This window comes from Miscanthus floridulus, chromosome 2, assembly GCF_019320115.1.
Source record: "Miscanthus floridulus cultivar M001 chromosome 2, ASM1932011v1, whole genome shotgun sequence".
Lineage (NCBI taxonomy): Eukaryota > Viridiplantae > Streptophyta > Magnoliopsida > Poales > Poaceae > Miscanthus > Miscanthus floridulus.
The window spans coordinates 20,341,311-20,353,611 of record NC_089581.1 but is presented as its reverse complement, the minus strand read 5'-3'; the positions used below and the strand labels follow the sequence as shown (position 1 = coordinate 20,353,611).

The window sequence follows — 12,301 nt, the reverse complement described above, 5'->3', positions numbered from 1 at the left end:
ATCTTTTGATTATTGGAAGAGAAAGATAAAGATGTACCTTGGTTCAATCAATGGCAAGGTGTAGGATGTGGTAGAGAATGAGTTTGTGATCATTGACCCTACCAATCTCACCAACAATGACAAGATCAATAAGCAATGCAATACTATGGCACTCAACACAATATACAATGGCATTGATTCAAAGATGTTTGAGCAAATCAAAGATCTTGAGAAGTGTCGGGTACCATAAAATGAGGTACCCCGAGCGTACACCAAAAGAGTCACTTAAACCCCATCAACAACAAAGCTAGAAGGTAAGCCATGGGTTAACCACTGGCCCCGTCCGAGCCCACCAGCTCTCTGCCTCGCCTTAGGCCTCGCACACGAGGTCTCGACGCCCTGACGAATCTCTGCCTCGCGCGAGGCCTCTCACGGGAGGCCTTGATAAGGAGCCTAATCTCCATCTCGCCCGAGGCCCTATGTGTACAGCCTCAAACGAGACAACGATTCACCGTATCGCTCGAGGCTGGCTTGGCAGTAACCTACCGCTCCCGCCTCAACCAGTCTTCCCAACAGCGCATCACGTCCCATTAATGCGTCAACCACTCCCGCGATCTCAGTCGGACGACGGCTTGACACCACGGAGTGGCCAACGGGACAAGGAGTCGCATCAATGCCATACCAGCTAGGACAAGGCACGGCGGGGATTACCGGCCACTGTGTTCTGGCGTTGTGCCCACGATCAGCGCCTGCACTACACTATGCCCCGTAACCCCCGCCCCAAAGACAACACGGCATGGGAAGTCTAGTCTGGGTCTTCATCGCCACAGAATCAGCGTACAAGATCAACCGCTCCCTCTGAGCCTTGGCACTCTACGTCAGGACCTCAGCTATCTCAAGATTCACGTCTACCGAGACCCCCCCACAACGGTTCGGCCCAGGCACCAACCGAGCCTCGGCTTCGCGCGTAGTCAACCTACAGTGACCCGCACACCGACCGCCACACCCGCTTCGAGGTAGCCCTGGAGCTCCCATGACGCACAGGATCGGATGTGACCAGCACATCGCCCCAGTACTTCAAGGATGGACCACTCTGACGGCCACGCCGCCACAGGAATAGGCTACAGGGCTCGGACATGCCGCCTCCGTTCGCACGACGCTGTGTAGTTAGCACACGTACTACCCTTGTCCCCCCTTCAACTATAAAAGGAAAGGACCTGGGCCGTTTCTAGGGGACAAACTCACACGTGAACATACACACTCAATTCATGCACACTCTCCCGTGGCCTGAGAGCAACGTCTCAAGTAGCCCGCACCCCTCCGCACTGAGACCTAGGACTAGCTCCCTCTCTCACCCAGCTTGTAACCCCCTGCTACAGGCACTTCGGTGCGAGGAATACAAGATCGATCTCTCAGACTAGACGTAGGGCACCAAATGCCTGAACTAGTATACACCTTGTGTCTCTTTGCATCACCATCCAAGACTGGGTACACGTAGTACAAATTTACTAGTTGGTTGAGGACCCCCTGGTCCGAAACACCGACAGTTGGCGCGCCAGGTAGGGGACCTCTGCGTGTCAGCTTCGTCATCCCAACAAGTTCCGGATGGCAGACCCTGTACGACCACTGCGTCTCGGCACGATGGTCTGGTTTGGGAGCCTAGAGTTCATGTCTCTAGGGCACGAGTACGACATGGTACTCCTCACACCTCGAGCCCCGCCTGCCAACGACGACGTCATGCACCCATAGCCTAGGCGCAGGCGGTGCCTGGGCGGCCGCTCTCGTCGTGCTCACCAGGCATGACATGAGTGGGGCCACGCCGACACCACGCAAACCTAGGACGACACACCACGCTCCACCGGTATCTCGTGCCCAGCTGTTGGCATAGGGTCCCTGGTTGGGGACCTGTCTAGCCTGAGCCTAGATAAGGGAGAGATGCCGGTGGCATGCGGCAATGCCCCGTCGCCGAGCTCTGCTCCGCCACCCCCTGAGGTGCCGGCTCCGGCAAAGCGGAATCCAGCGATAGCACTATCTCCGTACCCCTTCGGGTTGAGAAATGCTGCCACCTCCTACGCTTATGCCTATGCTTCCATTCATGCGGAGCCCTCAGGACACCACCAACGCTTTGCCCTCGACTTCGGTACCATGACTTCGACTCACTCCCACGCTGACTCCTCAGAGGAGGACGACGCATGGGTTGGAGCAGATTTCTTCGGACTTCGCGACCCTGAAGCCATGTGCCGTTTCCTGGCCGTGAGTGACTATTGCTTTGGCTACTCTAATTCTGACGATGAAGGTACTTATGATCCCACTCGTGAGTGCTTCCACGTCGAACTTGGGATGCCAAGCATGGGTGACGAGCACGAGGGGGCAGGCAACCGTACCCTGCTTCATCAGGGAACGAGTGATGCCACACCCTCACACGTTGTCCCACCAGCAGCACAGAACAAGAACCTTGCCCTCAGACAATTTTGATGCCCGGACCTAGAGCAGCTCCGTGAGCTTCAGTCCAAGGTCGAGCAAGATTGACTCCTTCTGCATAGCTCCGAAACACTCTCGAGCAGGATCAGCAGGGCCACGGTGACAGCAGAGGAGCCCGACGGCGGGCTCGCGACGTGCACCACCGCATCAACGACGATGAAGGGGACGATCGTCCCCCAATCTTCAATCGCGCTAGCCAGAATGTCGCGGGTGCAGCGATGCTAGTGCGCGTGATGCCTGAGCCCTCTACCATGGAAGGGCAACGGGTTCACAGCAAGCTCTGGGATCTCCTCGAGACTGTCGTGGTGCAGCAGGCTGAGAGTTCCGCCTCCCAGTGGCACGGAACCACCTTGGACCTCCCCTCGGCACCGCATCAGTAGGATAGGGAGGCCTCAGTTCATCTTGAGCCCGCTCGGGCGCCAACAATGAACAGGGTCCCCTTGGTCCACGACCGCCTCGACAACTGATGTGAGGCGTAGGGCGACCATGAGGTGGTCGGCCGACGATGGCGCCACAATAGTGAGGGGCCCGCCCGAGGCTACCATCTGCATCGGGGTGGCCGTTATGATAGTGAGGAAGACCGCAGTCCTTCTCCTGAACCACCTGGCCCTCGGGTCTTTAGCAGAGCCATCCGCGCTGCTCATTTCCTAGCCCGGTTTCGACAACCAGCCAACCTCACAAAGTATAGCGGCGAGACCAATCCCAAACTCTAGCTTGCCGATTACCATCTGGCTTGTCAGCTAGGTGGCGCGGACGATGACCTACTCATCTTCCGCAACCTCTCCTTGCTCTTATCAGACTCGGCGCGAGCCTGGCTCGAGCACCTTCCTCCCTCACAGATCCACGACTGGCGCGACTTGGTTAGGATCTTTGTCGGGAATTTCCAGGGCACATACGTGCGCCCTGGAAACTCCTGGGACCTTAAGAGCTGTCGCCAGAAACTGGACGAGTCTCTCTGAGACTTCATCTGGCGCTTCTCTAAATAGTGCACTGAGTTGCCCAGCGTCGGCGGCTCAGAAATCGTCCAGGCTTTCTTCTCCGGCACCACCTGTCGAGACTTGGTCTGAGAGTTAGGCCGGAACATGTCGTGCTCGGCTGCCGTGCTCCTTGACATCGCCACCAACTTCGCCTCGAGCGAAGAGGCTGTTGGGGCCATCTTCCCCGAGAACGACGCCAAGGGGAAGCGGAGGGACGAGGCCCCCGAGGCCTCAGTTCCCCACCTCCCCAAAAGAAAGAAAAAGGGTCGCCAGGGGAAGCAGGCCGTCCTCAATGCCGATCTGGTCGTGGCCGCAGAACGCAAGAATCCCTGAGGCCCTAGGGGCCCCAGGCCCTTCGATGACATGCTTAAGAAACCCTACCCTTACCACTAGGGCCCGGTAAAGCACGCCCTCAAGGATTGCTCCATGCTGCGGCGTTACTACGCCAGGCTCGGGCTCCCCGACGACGATGCCAAGTAGAAAGGCGCCAGCGACTGGGATGATGACAAGGACGACGGGTTCCCCGAGGTGCACAACGCCTTCATGATCTTTGGTGGACCCTCGGCATGCCTTACGGTGCGCCAGTGAAAGAGGGAACATCGAGAGGTCTTCTCGGTCAAGGTGGCCACTCCCCAATACCTCGACTGGTCTCGGGAGGCGATCACCTTTGATCGAGAGGACCACCCCAACCATGTCCTGAATCCTGGGCAGTAACCGCTCGTCGTCGACCCGATCGTGGGCAACACCCGGCTCACCAAGGTGTTGATGGACGGAGGCGGCGGCCTCAACATCCTCTACGCTAGCACCTTGGAGCTCCTAGAGATCGACCGATCGAGGCTCCGGGGTGACGCCGCACCTTTCCATGGCATCGTGCCAGGGAAACGCACATGGCCCCACAGACGCATCGACCTTCCTGTTTGCATCGGCACCCCCTCCAACTACCACAAGGAGGTCCTTACCTTCGAGGTGGTTAGATTTAGGGGAACCTACCACGCCATCCTGGGGTGGCCGTGCTACGCCAAGTTCATGGCAGTCCCCAACTACACCTACCTCAAGCTCAAGATGCCGGGTCCCAACGACGTCATCACAATTGAGTCCACGTATGAACATGCATATGACTGTGATGTCGAGTGCATCGAGTATGCCGAGGCTCTCGTGGAGGCCGAGACCCTCATCGCCAACTTCGACTGACTCGGTGGCGAGGCGCCTGACTCCAAGCGTCGTGCGGGGGCGTTTGAGCCCGCGGAGGCCATCAAGCTTGTCCCGGTTGACCCTGCCTACCTCGACGACCGGGCGCTGAGGATCAGTGCCACCCTCGACATCAAATAGGAGGCCGTGCTCATCGACTTTCTCTGTGCGAATGCCAACATGTTTGCATGGAGTCCCTCGGACATGCTGGGCATACCGAGGGAGGTTGCCGAGCACACCTTGGACATCCAGGCTAGCTCCAGACTAGTGAAGCAACGCCTAAGCCGATTCGACAAGAAAAAGCATAGGACCATCAGCGAGGAGGTGCAGAAACTCTTAGCGGCCAGGTTCATCAAGGAAGTATCCCACCCAAAGTGGTTGGCTAACCCTATGTTAGTCAAGAAGAAAAATGGGAAATGGAGGATGTGTGTAGACTACACCGGTTTGGATAAAGTCTGTCCAAAAGTCCCCTTCCCATTACCTCGAATCGATCAGATCGTTGACTCCACTGCGGGGTGCGAGACCCTGTCTTTCCTTGATGCGTATTCTGGCTACCATCAAATCAAGATGAAAGAGTCCGACCAGCTCATGACTTCTTTCATCACCCCATTTGCCATGTACTGCTATGTGACTATGCCTTTCAGCCTCAGAAACACAGGGGCCACGTACCAGCGGTGCATGACCCAGGTCTTTGGCGACCACATTGGGTGAACAGTCAGGCCTATGGACGACATCGTGGTCAAGTCTAGAAAGGCTGAGGATCTCATCAGTGACCTAAAGATAGCCTTCAAATGCCTTAGAGGGAAGGGCACGAATCTCAATCCCGAGAAGTGTGTGTTCGGAGTCCCCTGAGGCATGCTCTTGGGCTTCATAGCCTCAGAACGCAGCATCGAGGCCAACCCAGAGAAGGTCTTGGCTGTGACTAGCATGGGACTAGTCCGAGACCTCAAGGGAGTGCAGAGGGTCATGGGATGCCTTGCGGCCCTGAGCCGCTTCATCTCGTGCCTCAGCAAAAAAGGCTTGCCTCTGTATCGCCTCTTGAGAAAATCCGAACGCTTTTCTTGGACCCCCGAGGCCAAAGAAGCCCTCGCCAAGCTCAAAGCACTGCTCACCAATCCTCCTGTCCTAGTACCGCCGGCCAGGGACGAGGCCCTCTTACTCTATGTCACCGCAACGACCCAAGTGGTTAGCGCTGCCGTAGTAGTAGAGAGGTAGGAAGAGGGGCATGCCCTACCCATCCAACGACCTGTCTACCTCATCAGCAAAGTGCTCTTCGAGACCAAAACACGATACCCCCACATCTAGAAGTTGATCTACATCGTAGTCTTGGCCCGGTGCAAGCTGCGTCACTACTTCGAGTCTCACCCAGTGATCGTGGTGTCATCTTTTCCCTTGGGAGAGATAATCCATAACCGGGAGGCTTCGGGTAGGATAGCCAAGTGGGCCATCGAGCTCATGGGGGAAGCCTTGACCTTTGCACCTCGGAAAGCAATAAAGTCTCAGGTCTCGGCCAATTTTGTAGCAGAGTGGACCGACACCCAGCTGCCACCAGCTCAAATTCAGATGGAGTGCTGGACCGTGTACTTTGATGGGTCCCTGATGAAGACCGGGGAAGGCACGGGTCTGCTCTTCATCTCGCCCCTCGGAGTACACATGTGCTACATGGTTCGGCTCCTTTTCGCCGCCTCCAACAACGCAGCCGAGTATGAGGCCCTCATCAATGGCTTGCAGATCGCCATCGAACTTGGAGTACGGCGTCTCAACATCTGGGGCGACTCGCAGCTCGTCATCGATCAAGTCATGAAGGAGTCAAACTGCCTTGACCCCAAAATGGAGGTGTACTGCAAGTTGGTACGTCGCCTGGAAGATAAGTTCGATGGTCTTGAGCTCAACCACATCGCGTGGAAATACAACGAGGCCGCGGACGAACTGGCAAAGATGGCCTCGGCACGGGCTCCGGTCCCCCCGAACGTCTCTGCCAGGGACCTCCACAAGCCTTCCATTGATTACGCCTTGGCAGCGGAAGAGGGCCCACCAGTCGAAACCACCACGGGGCTCGGTGCCCCCTCCGCTGCTGAGACTCTTTCGACCGAGCCTGAGGTCATGGAAGTCAACACCGGGCCTCCCCAGACCGACCAGGACATGGACTGGCGAATCCCGTTCCTTGATTGGCTTGCTCGGGGAGAGCTTCCTCGCGATAGGACCAAAGCCCGATGACTTGCGCGACAAGCCAAAACTTACGTCCTCTGCAATGGTGAATTATACAGGCGAAGTCCCTCCGGTGTCCTCCAACGATGCATCACTACCGAGGTAGGTCAAGCCCTATTTTGGGACTTGCACGCAATGGCCTGTGAGCACCATGCAGCGCCTCGGACACTCATCGGAAACGCCTTTCGCCAAGAGTTCTACTGGCCGACGGCAGTTGCCAAGGCCACCAAGTTAGTACGCTCCTGCGAGGGATGCCAGTACTATGCGCGGCAGACACATTTCTAGCCCAGGCCCTCCAAACCATTACCATTACATGGCTGTTTGCCGTATGGGGGCGCGACATGGTCGGGCCTCTGCAAAAGGCCCTCGGGGGCTACACCCATCTACTGGTAGCAATCGATAAGTTCTCCAAATGGATCGAGGCTCGTCTGATCAATTGAATCAAATCCAAGCAAGCAGTGCTGTTCTTCACTGACATTATCCACAGGTTCAGGGTCCCTAACACCATTATCACCGACAATGGGACATAGTTCATCGACAAAAAATTCTTAACGTTCTGTAATGACCACCACATCCGTGTGGTCTGGTCGGCCATAGGACACCCAAGGACCAACGGCCAAGTAGAACGTACCAACGACATGATCCTACAAGGCCTCAAGCCAAGAATTTACAACCGGTTGAAGAAGTTTGGCAAGAAATGGCTCACTGAACTCCCATCAGTCATCTGGAGCCTGAAGAACACTCCAAGCCGAGCCATGGGGTTCACGCCTTTCTTCCTAGTCTATGGAGCCGAGGCCATCCTCCCCACTGACTTGGAATATGGATCCCCAAGGCTACAGGCCTACAACGAGCAAAGCAACCACACCACCCGCGAGGATGCCCTCGACCAACTGGAGGAAGCCTGAGACGTCGCGCTGCTGCACTCGGCCAAATACCTGCAAGCCCTACGGCGCTTTCAAGCCCAGCACATTCGAAGCCGAGACTTGAAGGTAGGTGACCTGGTGCTGAGGCTGACACAGACCAACAAGGGCCGCCACAAGCTGACCCCACCATGGGAAGGGTTGTACATCGTCGCCCAAGTGCTGAAGCCCGAGACCTACAAGCTAGCCAACGAGAAGGGCAAAATCTTCACCAATGCTTGGAACATAGAACAGCTACGTCACTTTTACCCTTAAATTTCCAAGCATTGTATATATTATTTCTTGGAATACAATTGAGAAGCGTTCTTTAGTTGTTCTAATTTTTTGAGAAACCGCCCCGAGCCCATCGTGGGTCTCGGCAATACGATAACACTGTATGGGAGACTCGGCTCTGCCTCCGCAGAACTGAGCCTCCCTCAGGGGCTAGATGGGGGATTCCCCCTAAGTCCCACGCACCATTTTTTAGTCATTTTTCAAAAAAATTCCTATGCCAAACCCTCTAGCACGCTCTGACGAATCAGTTGCGAAAAACCTAAGGACCGAAAGCCCGTCTCAGGGCCAGAAGGCCGGTAGAGTCGTGAGACAGCCTAAGCCTCCGGGCTACGGCGCTCCCTCACCACCTTTCGCCCAGGGGACGGCTTAGGCTCCAAGGAAGTTTTTTGCGAAGAAATCTGATTAGAGACAACGAGTGGGCAGAGGCTCGGAAATACAAGACAAACGATTAAGAAACACGAGTACTTTAAAAGAAAGGCCTCAACAGCCACAAGCGTTACGATACAAAGTTAATTCCTATTCTATTTACTTGGCCTCTTAGGCCCTGGTCACGGCTCAGGGCCTCTAGCATCGGCAGACGGCGGAGGAGCGACCACCTCCTCTTCGAACAGCTTGGCCAACACCATACTGGGGCCCTCCATCGCCTCCATCAGCTTCGCAACCGCCTCGTTGGCCTCCTCGTCATCATCGGGCAGGACATAGCCATCGCTGATGGCTTGGAGGTCAACGCCTATGTAGTGCGAGGCGATGACGGCCAGCGCGCACTTGACGCCCATATGCAGCGCTCCTCGGAGCCGCTCGCGCACTTGACCGCTCAATGCAATTAGACGGCTCCCAAGGGAGCTGCCTGATTGAACCCCCTCGACCACCAAGGCCTCGCAGGCGGTATGAGCGGCACTCTTCAGCGCCTCATGCTCCTCAATCTCGGTCTCAAGCACTGCCTGCACCGCGATGGAAGCCTCGGCTGCTCGGGTAACCTCCGCCTCCGACTCTACGCCACAGGAAACGGAATGGGGTTGAGCGCAAAGGAAAATAAGCCAAATAGGGATGAAAGCCTACAGGACTCACCCTTGGCCTTCTGCTCCCAGCGTTGGGCCTCAACCCGAGAGGCCTCGGCTTTCTCCTTCTAGCGCAGGGCATTGGCCCAAGAAGCCTCGGCTTTCTCCTTCAGGCGCTGGGCCTCGACCCGAGTGGCCTCGGCTGCCCTGGAAGCCTCTCTCCCCAGCTCTGCATCACACCAGAGAATGAGGGGGGAATACAAGAAAAGCGAATAAAACGAGGAGAATAGGACTCACCCTCAGCCTTTCCCCTCCAGACCATAGCCTCAGTCTGGGAGGCCTCAACCACCATAAGGGCCTCATCTAAAGCGCCTTTCATCAGCTGGTGCGCACTCTGCTCCGCTCCAAGCTGCCTAGCAAGAACCTTGCCTGAGGCCGTGGCTTCTTCAGCTCGAGACCTGAAGGCATCCCAATCACCGGCCACACGGTTGAGCTCCTCCTCTAACTCCTTGACCCGCGCCGCCAGAGGGGCGACCTGCTCCTAGGCCATGACCGCCTCGACCTTCGCATTGGCACAACGAAGGCGGAGGTCCTCCACCTTTGTGCTCCACGCCGATAGGAGCTCGTTGGTGCCGGCAAGAAGGCCCTTCTACCACTGAAGCTTGTCCTAGACGTCCCTCTCCCACCAGAGAAAGACCGACTTCCCAAGGGACCGGGTCTCGAGCTCCTAGGGGAAATAGAACAGGGGTTAATCCCTACAAAGAAAACTCAGAAAAGACCACCGCATGAGAAAAGAAAGCATGAACCTAGGCAACTCCGGGCAGATCGTCGGCCACCATGGACAGCACCGTTCGTAGTGACCGCTCCACCAGCTGGCGGTACTGCTCGAACATGTCCCAGCGCCTGCCCTCGGCCGCGTCCTCGAGGGAAAATAGAGGCTCCGCCTCAGGGTCGTCCTAGCTCTACCACAAGACACGCGGGTGATCCCACCCGTGGGGCTCAGGTCATACCCGTGCGAGGGCCAAGCTTCCCTCGCTCAGGGTCGAAACCAGCTATTCCACGGCACCGGCCACCTCGGTGTCGGCCATCTCCTACACCCAGGAAGTATCATCGGAGGAGATCGGAAGGACCTCCACCTCCTAGGCGCTCTCCCTCAACAACAGCAGGCCTTGAACCAAGGGTGCCACCGAGGCCTCCGCCGCCTTCGTCTCCACTTCTTGGGCCGACGGCCTCGCCGTGATCACATCGGCCTCGGTGGTCCCGGGGGCTCCAGCCTCTGCCATCATGGCCTCGGTGGTCCCAGGGGCTCCGGCCTCCGCCATCGTGGCCTCAGTGGTCGTGGGGGCTCCGACGCCCGCCGCAGCAGCCTCGATGGTCCTGGGCGCCCCGGCCTCTGCCGCCTCGGCCTCAAAGACCAAGGGGGCCTCAACCTCAGTGGCCTTGGCAACTGAGGGCACTTCGACCCCATCTGACTCATGGGCCTCACCCTCATGGGGCGTAGGCGCTCCCTCCCCCGTCTGTGTCGGGGCTACCTCGACAGCCCCTCCTTGGGTGGCCGACTCCTTCGGGTTGGCCCTTGCCGACGCCACGCCACGCTGTAGGGCGGCTTGCGCCTCCGCCACCCAGTGGGTGGTGGAACTGGGGTTCACCTTGAGCGCCTTAAGGGGCGCCAAGGTAGGCACCTCTGCAGGTTGCTTCCGACTAAGAACAGAACACTTGCAGGGTCAGCACGAGACCGAAGAACACACGGAAAAACGTTGCGGCTCTACCAAAAATACGCTTACCTTGAGCAAGGCTGCCACCGCTTCGGCACGGCAACCCTCATCTGCAAAGGCGGTGGCGGTGGTAGAGGCACGGCCTCTGTATCCGCCGGCGTTGGCCGGTCCTCGATGGACCCCAGTGCCCCCTCGGTCCTCTGCGGGGGCAGTTGCGTCGCCCCCGCCGCCACCTGCTCTGCTGCTGCCGTCGAGCCCACCGGGCTGATGGCACGCTTGCCCAGCACCCACGCCTCGGGCGTGTCGGCCTCGGCCCCGGGGTGGGCAATTGTCGACCCTAGGACAGCTCCTCCTCCTCCCCCTAGGAGCACCGGGCTGCTTGCCGACGCCCCGGGCACCGTCTCCCCTATGTCAGGAAGATGGTCCAGGGGACCCCGCCCCATCTCGCCCTCATCATCTTCGTCTGAGGCATCCGTCGATAGCGACGGAGATGAGGACTCCTCCAACGGGAGGCCGTCCTTCCTTTGCTACCGACGACGCTCATCTAGTTTCTCGCGCGCAAGGATCTGCTTCGTGCACTTCGCTGCCTTGGTGTCCTTCCGCTTTTTCTACGCCTCGGTGTGCGCTCGGTTGATTGCCCGCCGCCTCATGTCCTTGGGAACGAGCGGTGTAGAGGCTCATACGTCTCTCATCCCCTATAGAAACGGTGAACGTGCATGAGGGAACCAGAAATAATGAGAAACAGAGAGGGCTTGGGGGCTGCAGCGGCGCGTGACTTACCAACGAGAGGAACCCCCACGATGGACGCATCACAAGGGTGGTCAAACCACTGCTCCTTAGCTTCGCATCCACCGTCTCCCTCACCCGGTGAAGAATTTCCTCATCAGAGAGGGCGGAGGCAGACATCTAGATGCCCATGACCGGCTCATTCGGCCTCATCTCGAATAGGCACCATCGCCGAGCCATCAGCGGCAGCACCCTCCAGCGGTGGAAGGTGGCCACGACCACAGCCGCGGTAAGGCTGCGGTCCCGCAGCCTCTGTAGCCCCTTCAGGAGCGGCTACAGCTTGGGCTGATCCTCCCTCGGAACACCGTACTTCCACCTCTCTAGGCAGCTCCCCACAATCCGCCTAGTGTAGGGGGGAAGTCCGCCATCATCGTTGTAGAGATAGAACCAGCTCGTGTACCATCGATGATTGGATGACGCGAGCTGGGTCGGGATGTAGAGGTGCTGGCGGTCCTAGTGCACTTGGGGAGTGCAGCCACCGGCCCTCACCGCCTTCCTCATGCTCGATGTGCCCATCGGCTTGGTGGTATGCCCTGCCCGGAAGAGATGGAGCCATAACTCCTAATGGGGAGCAATCCCCAAATACCCCTCATAGATAGCGACGAAGATGGCCGCCTGCATGATGGAATTAGGGTTGAAGTTGTGGAGCTCCACGCCATAGTAGTGCGGGAGCGCCCGCATGAACCGGTCCGCCGAAACGCCGAGGCCGCGCTCGTGAAAGGACATGAAGCTCACGACATAACCATCGCGAGGCCTCGGCTCTGGCTCGCCCGACG

General features: G+C 57.9%; 1 protein-coding gene across 1 annotated transcript; it reads right to left on the bottom strand.

The window, feature by feature from the left end:
* Positions 1-10,163: 10,163 nt before the first annotated feature.
* LOC136536187 (uncharacterized) lies at positions 10,164-11,182 on the bottom strand. Its single transcript, XM_066528565.1, has 2 exons — positions 10,809-11,182; positions 10,164-10,725 (listed from the first exon to the last, which is right to left on the bottom strand). The coding sequence occupies exons 1-2, from the start codon at positions 11,180-11,182 to the stop codon at positions 10,164-10,166; spliced, it is 936 nt and encodes a 311-aa protein (XP_066384662.1).
* Between the last annotated feature and the right edge of the window lie 1,119 nt (positions 11,183-12,301).

What these genes read in the sequence shown, in the direction of transcription:
- LOC136536187 (XM_066528565.1), bottom strand. Translation starts at nt 11,182, where the DNA reads ATGGGGCGGGGTCCCCTGGACCATCTTCCTGACATAGGGGAGACGGTG. An exon ending in CGGTGGCAGCCTTGCTCAAG is followed by an intron (nt 10,726 to 10,808) that starts GTAAGCGTATTT and finishes TTCTGTTCTTAG; the next exon opens with TCGGAAGCAACCTGCAGAGG.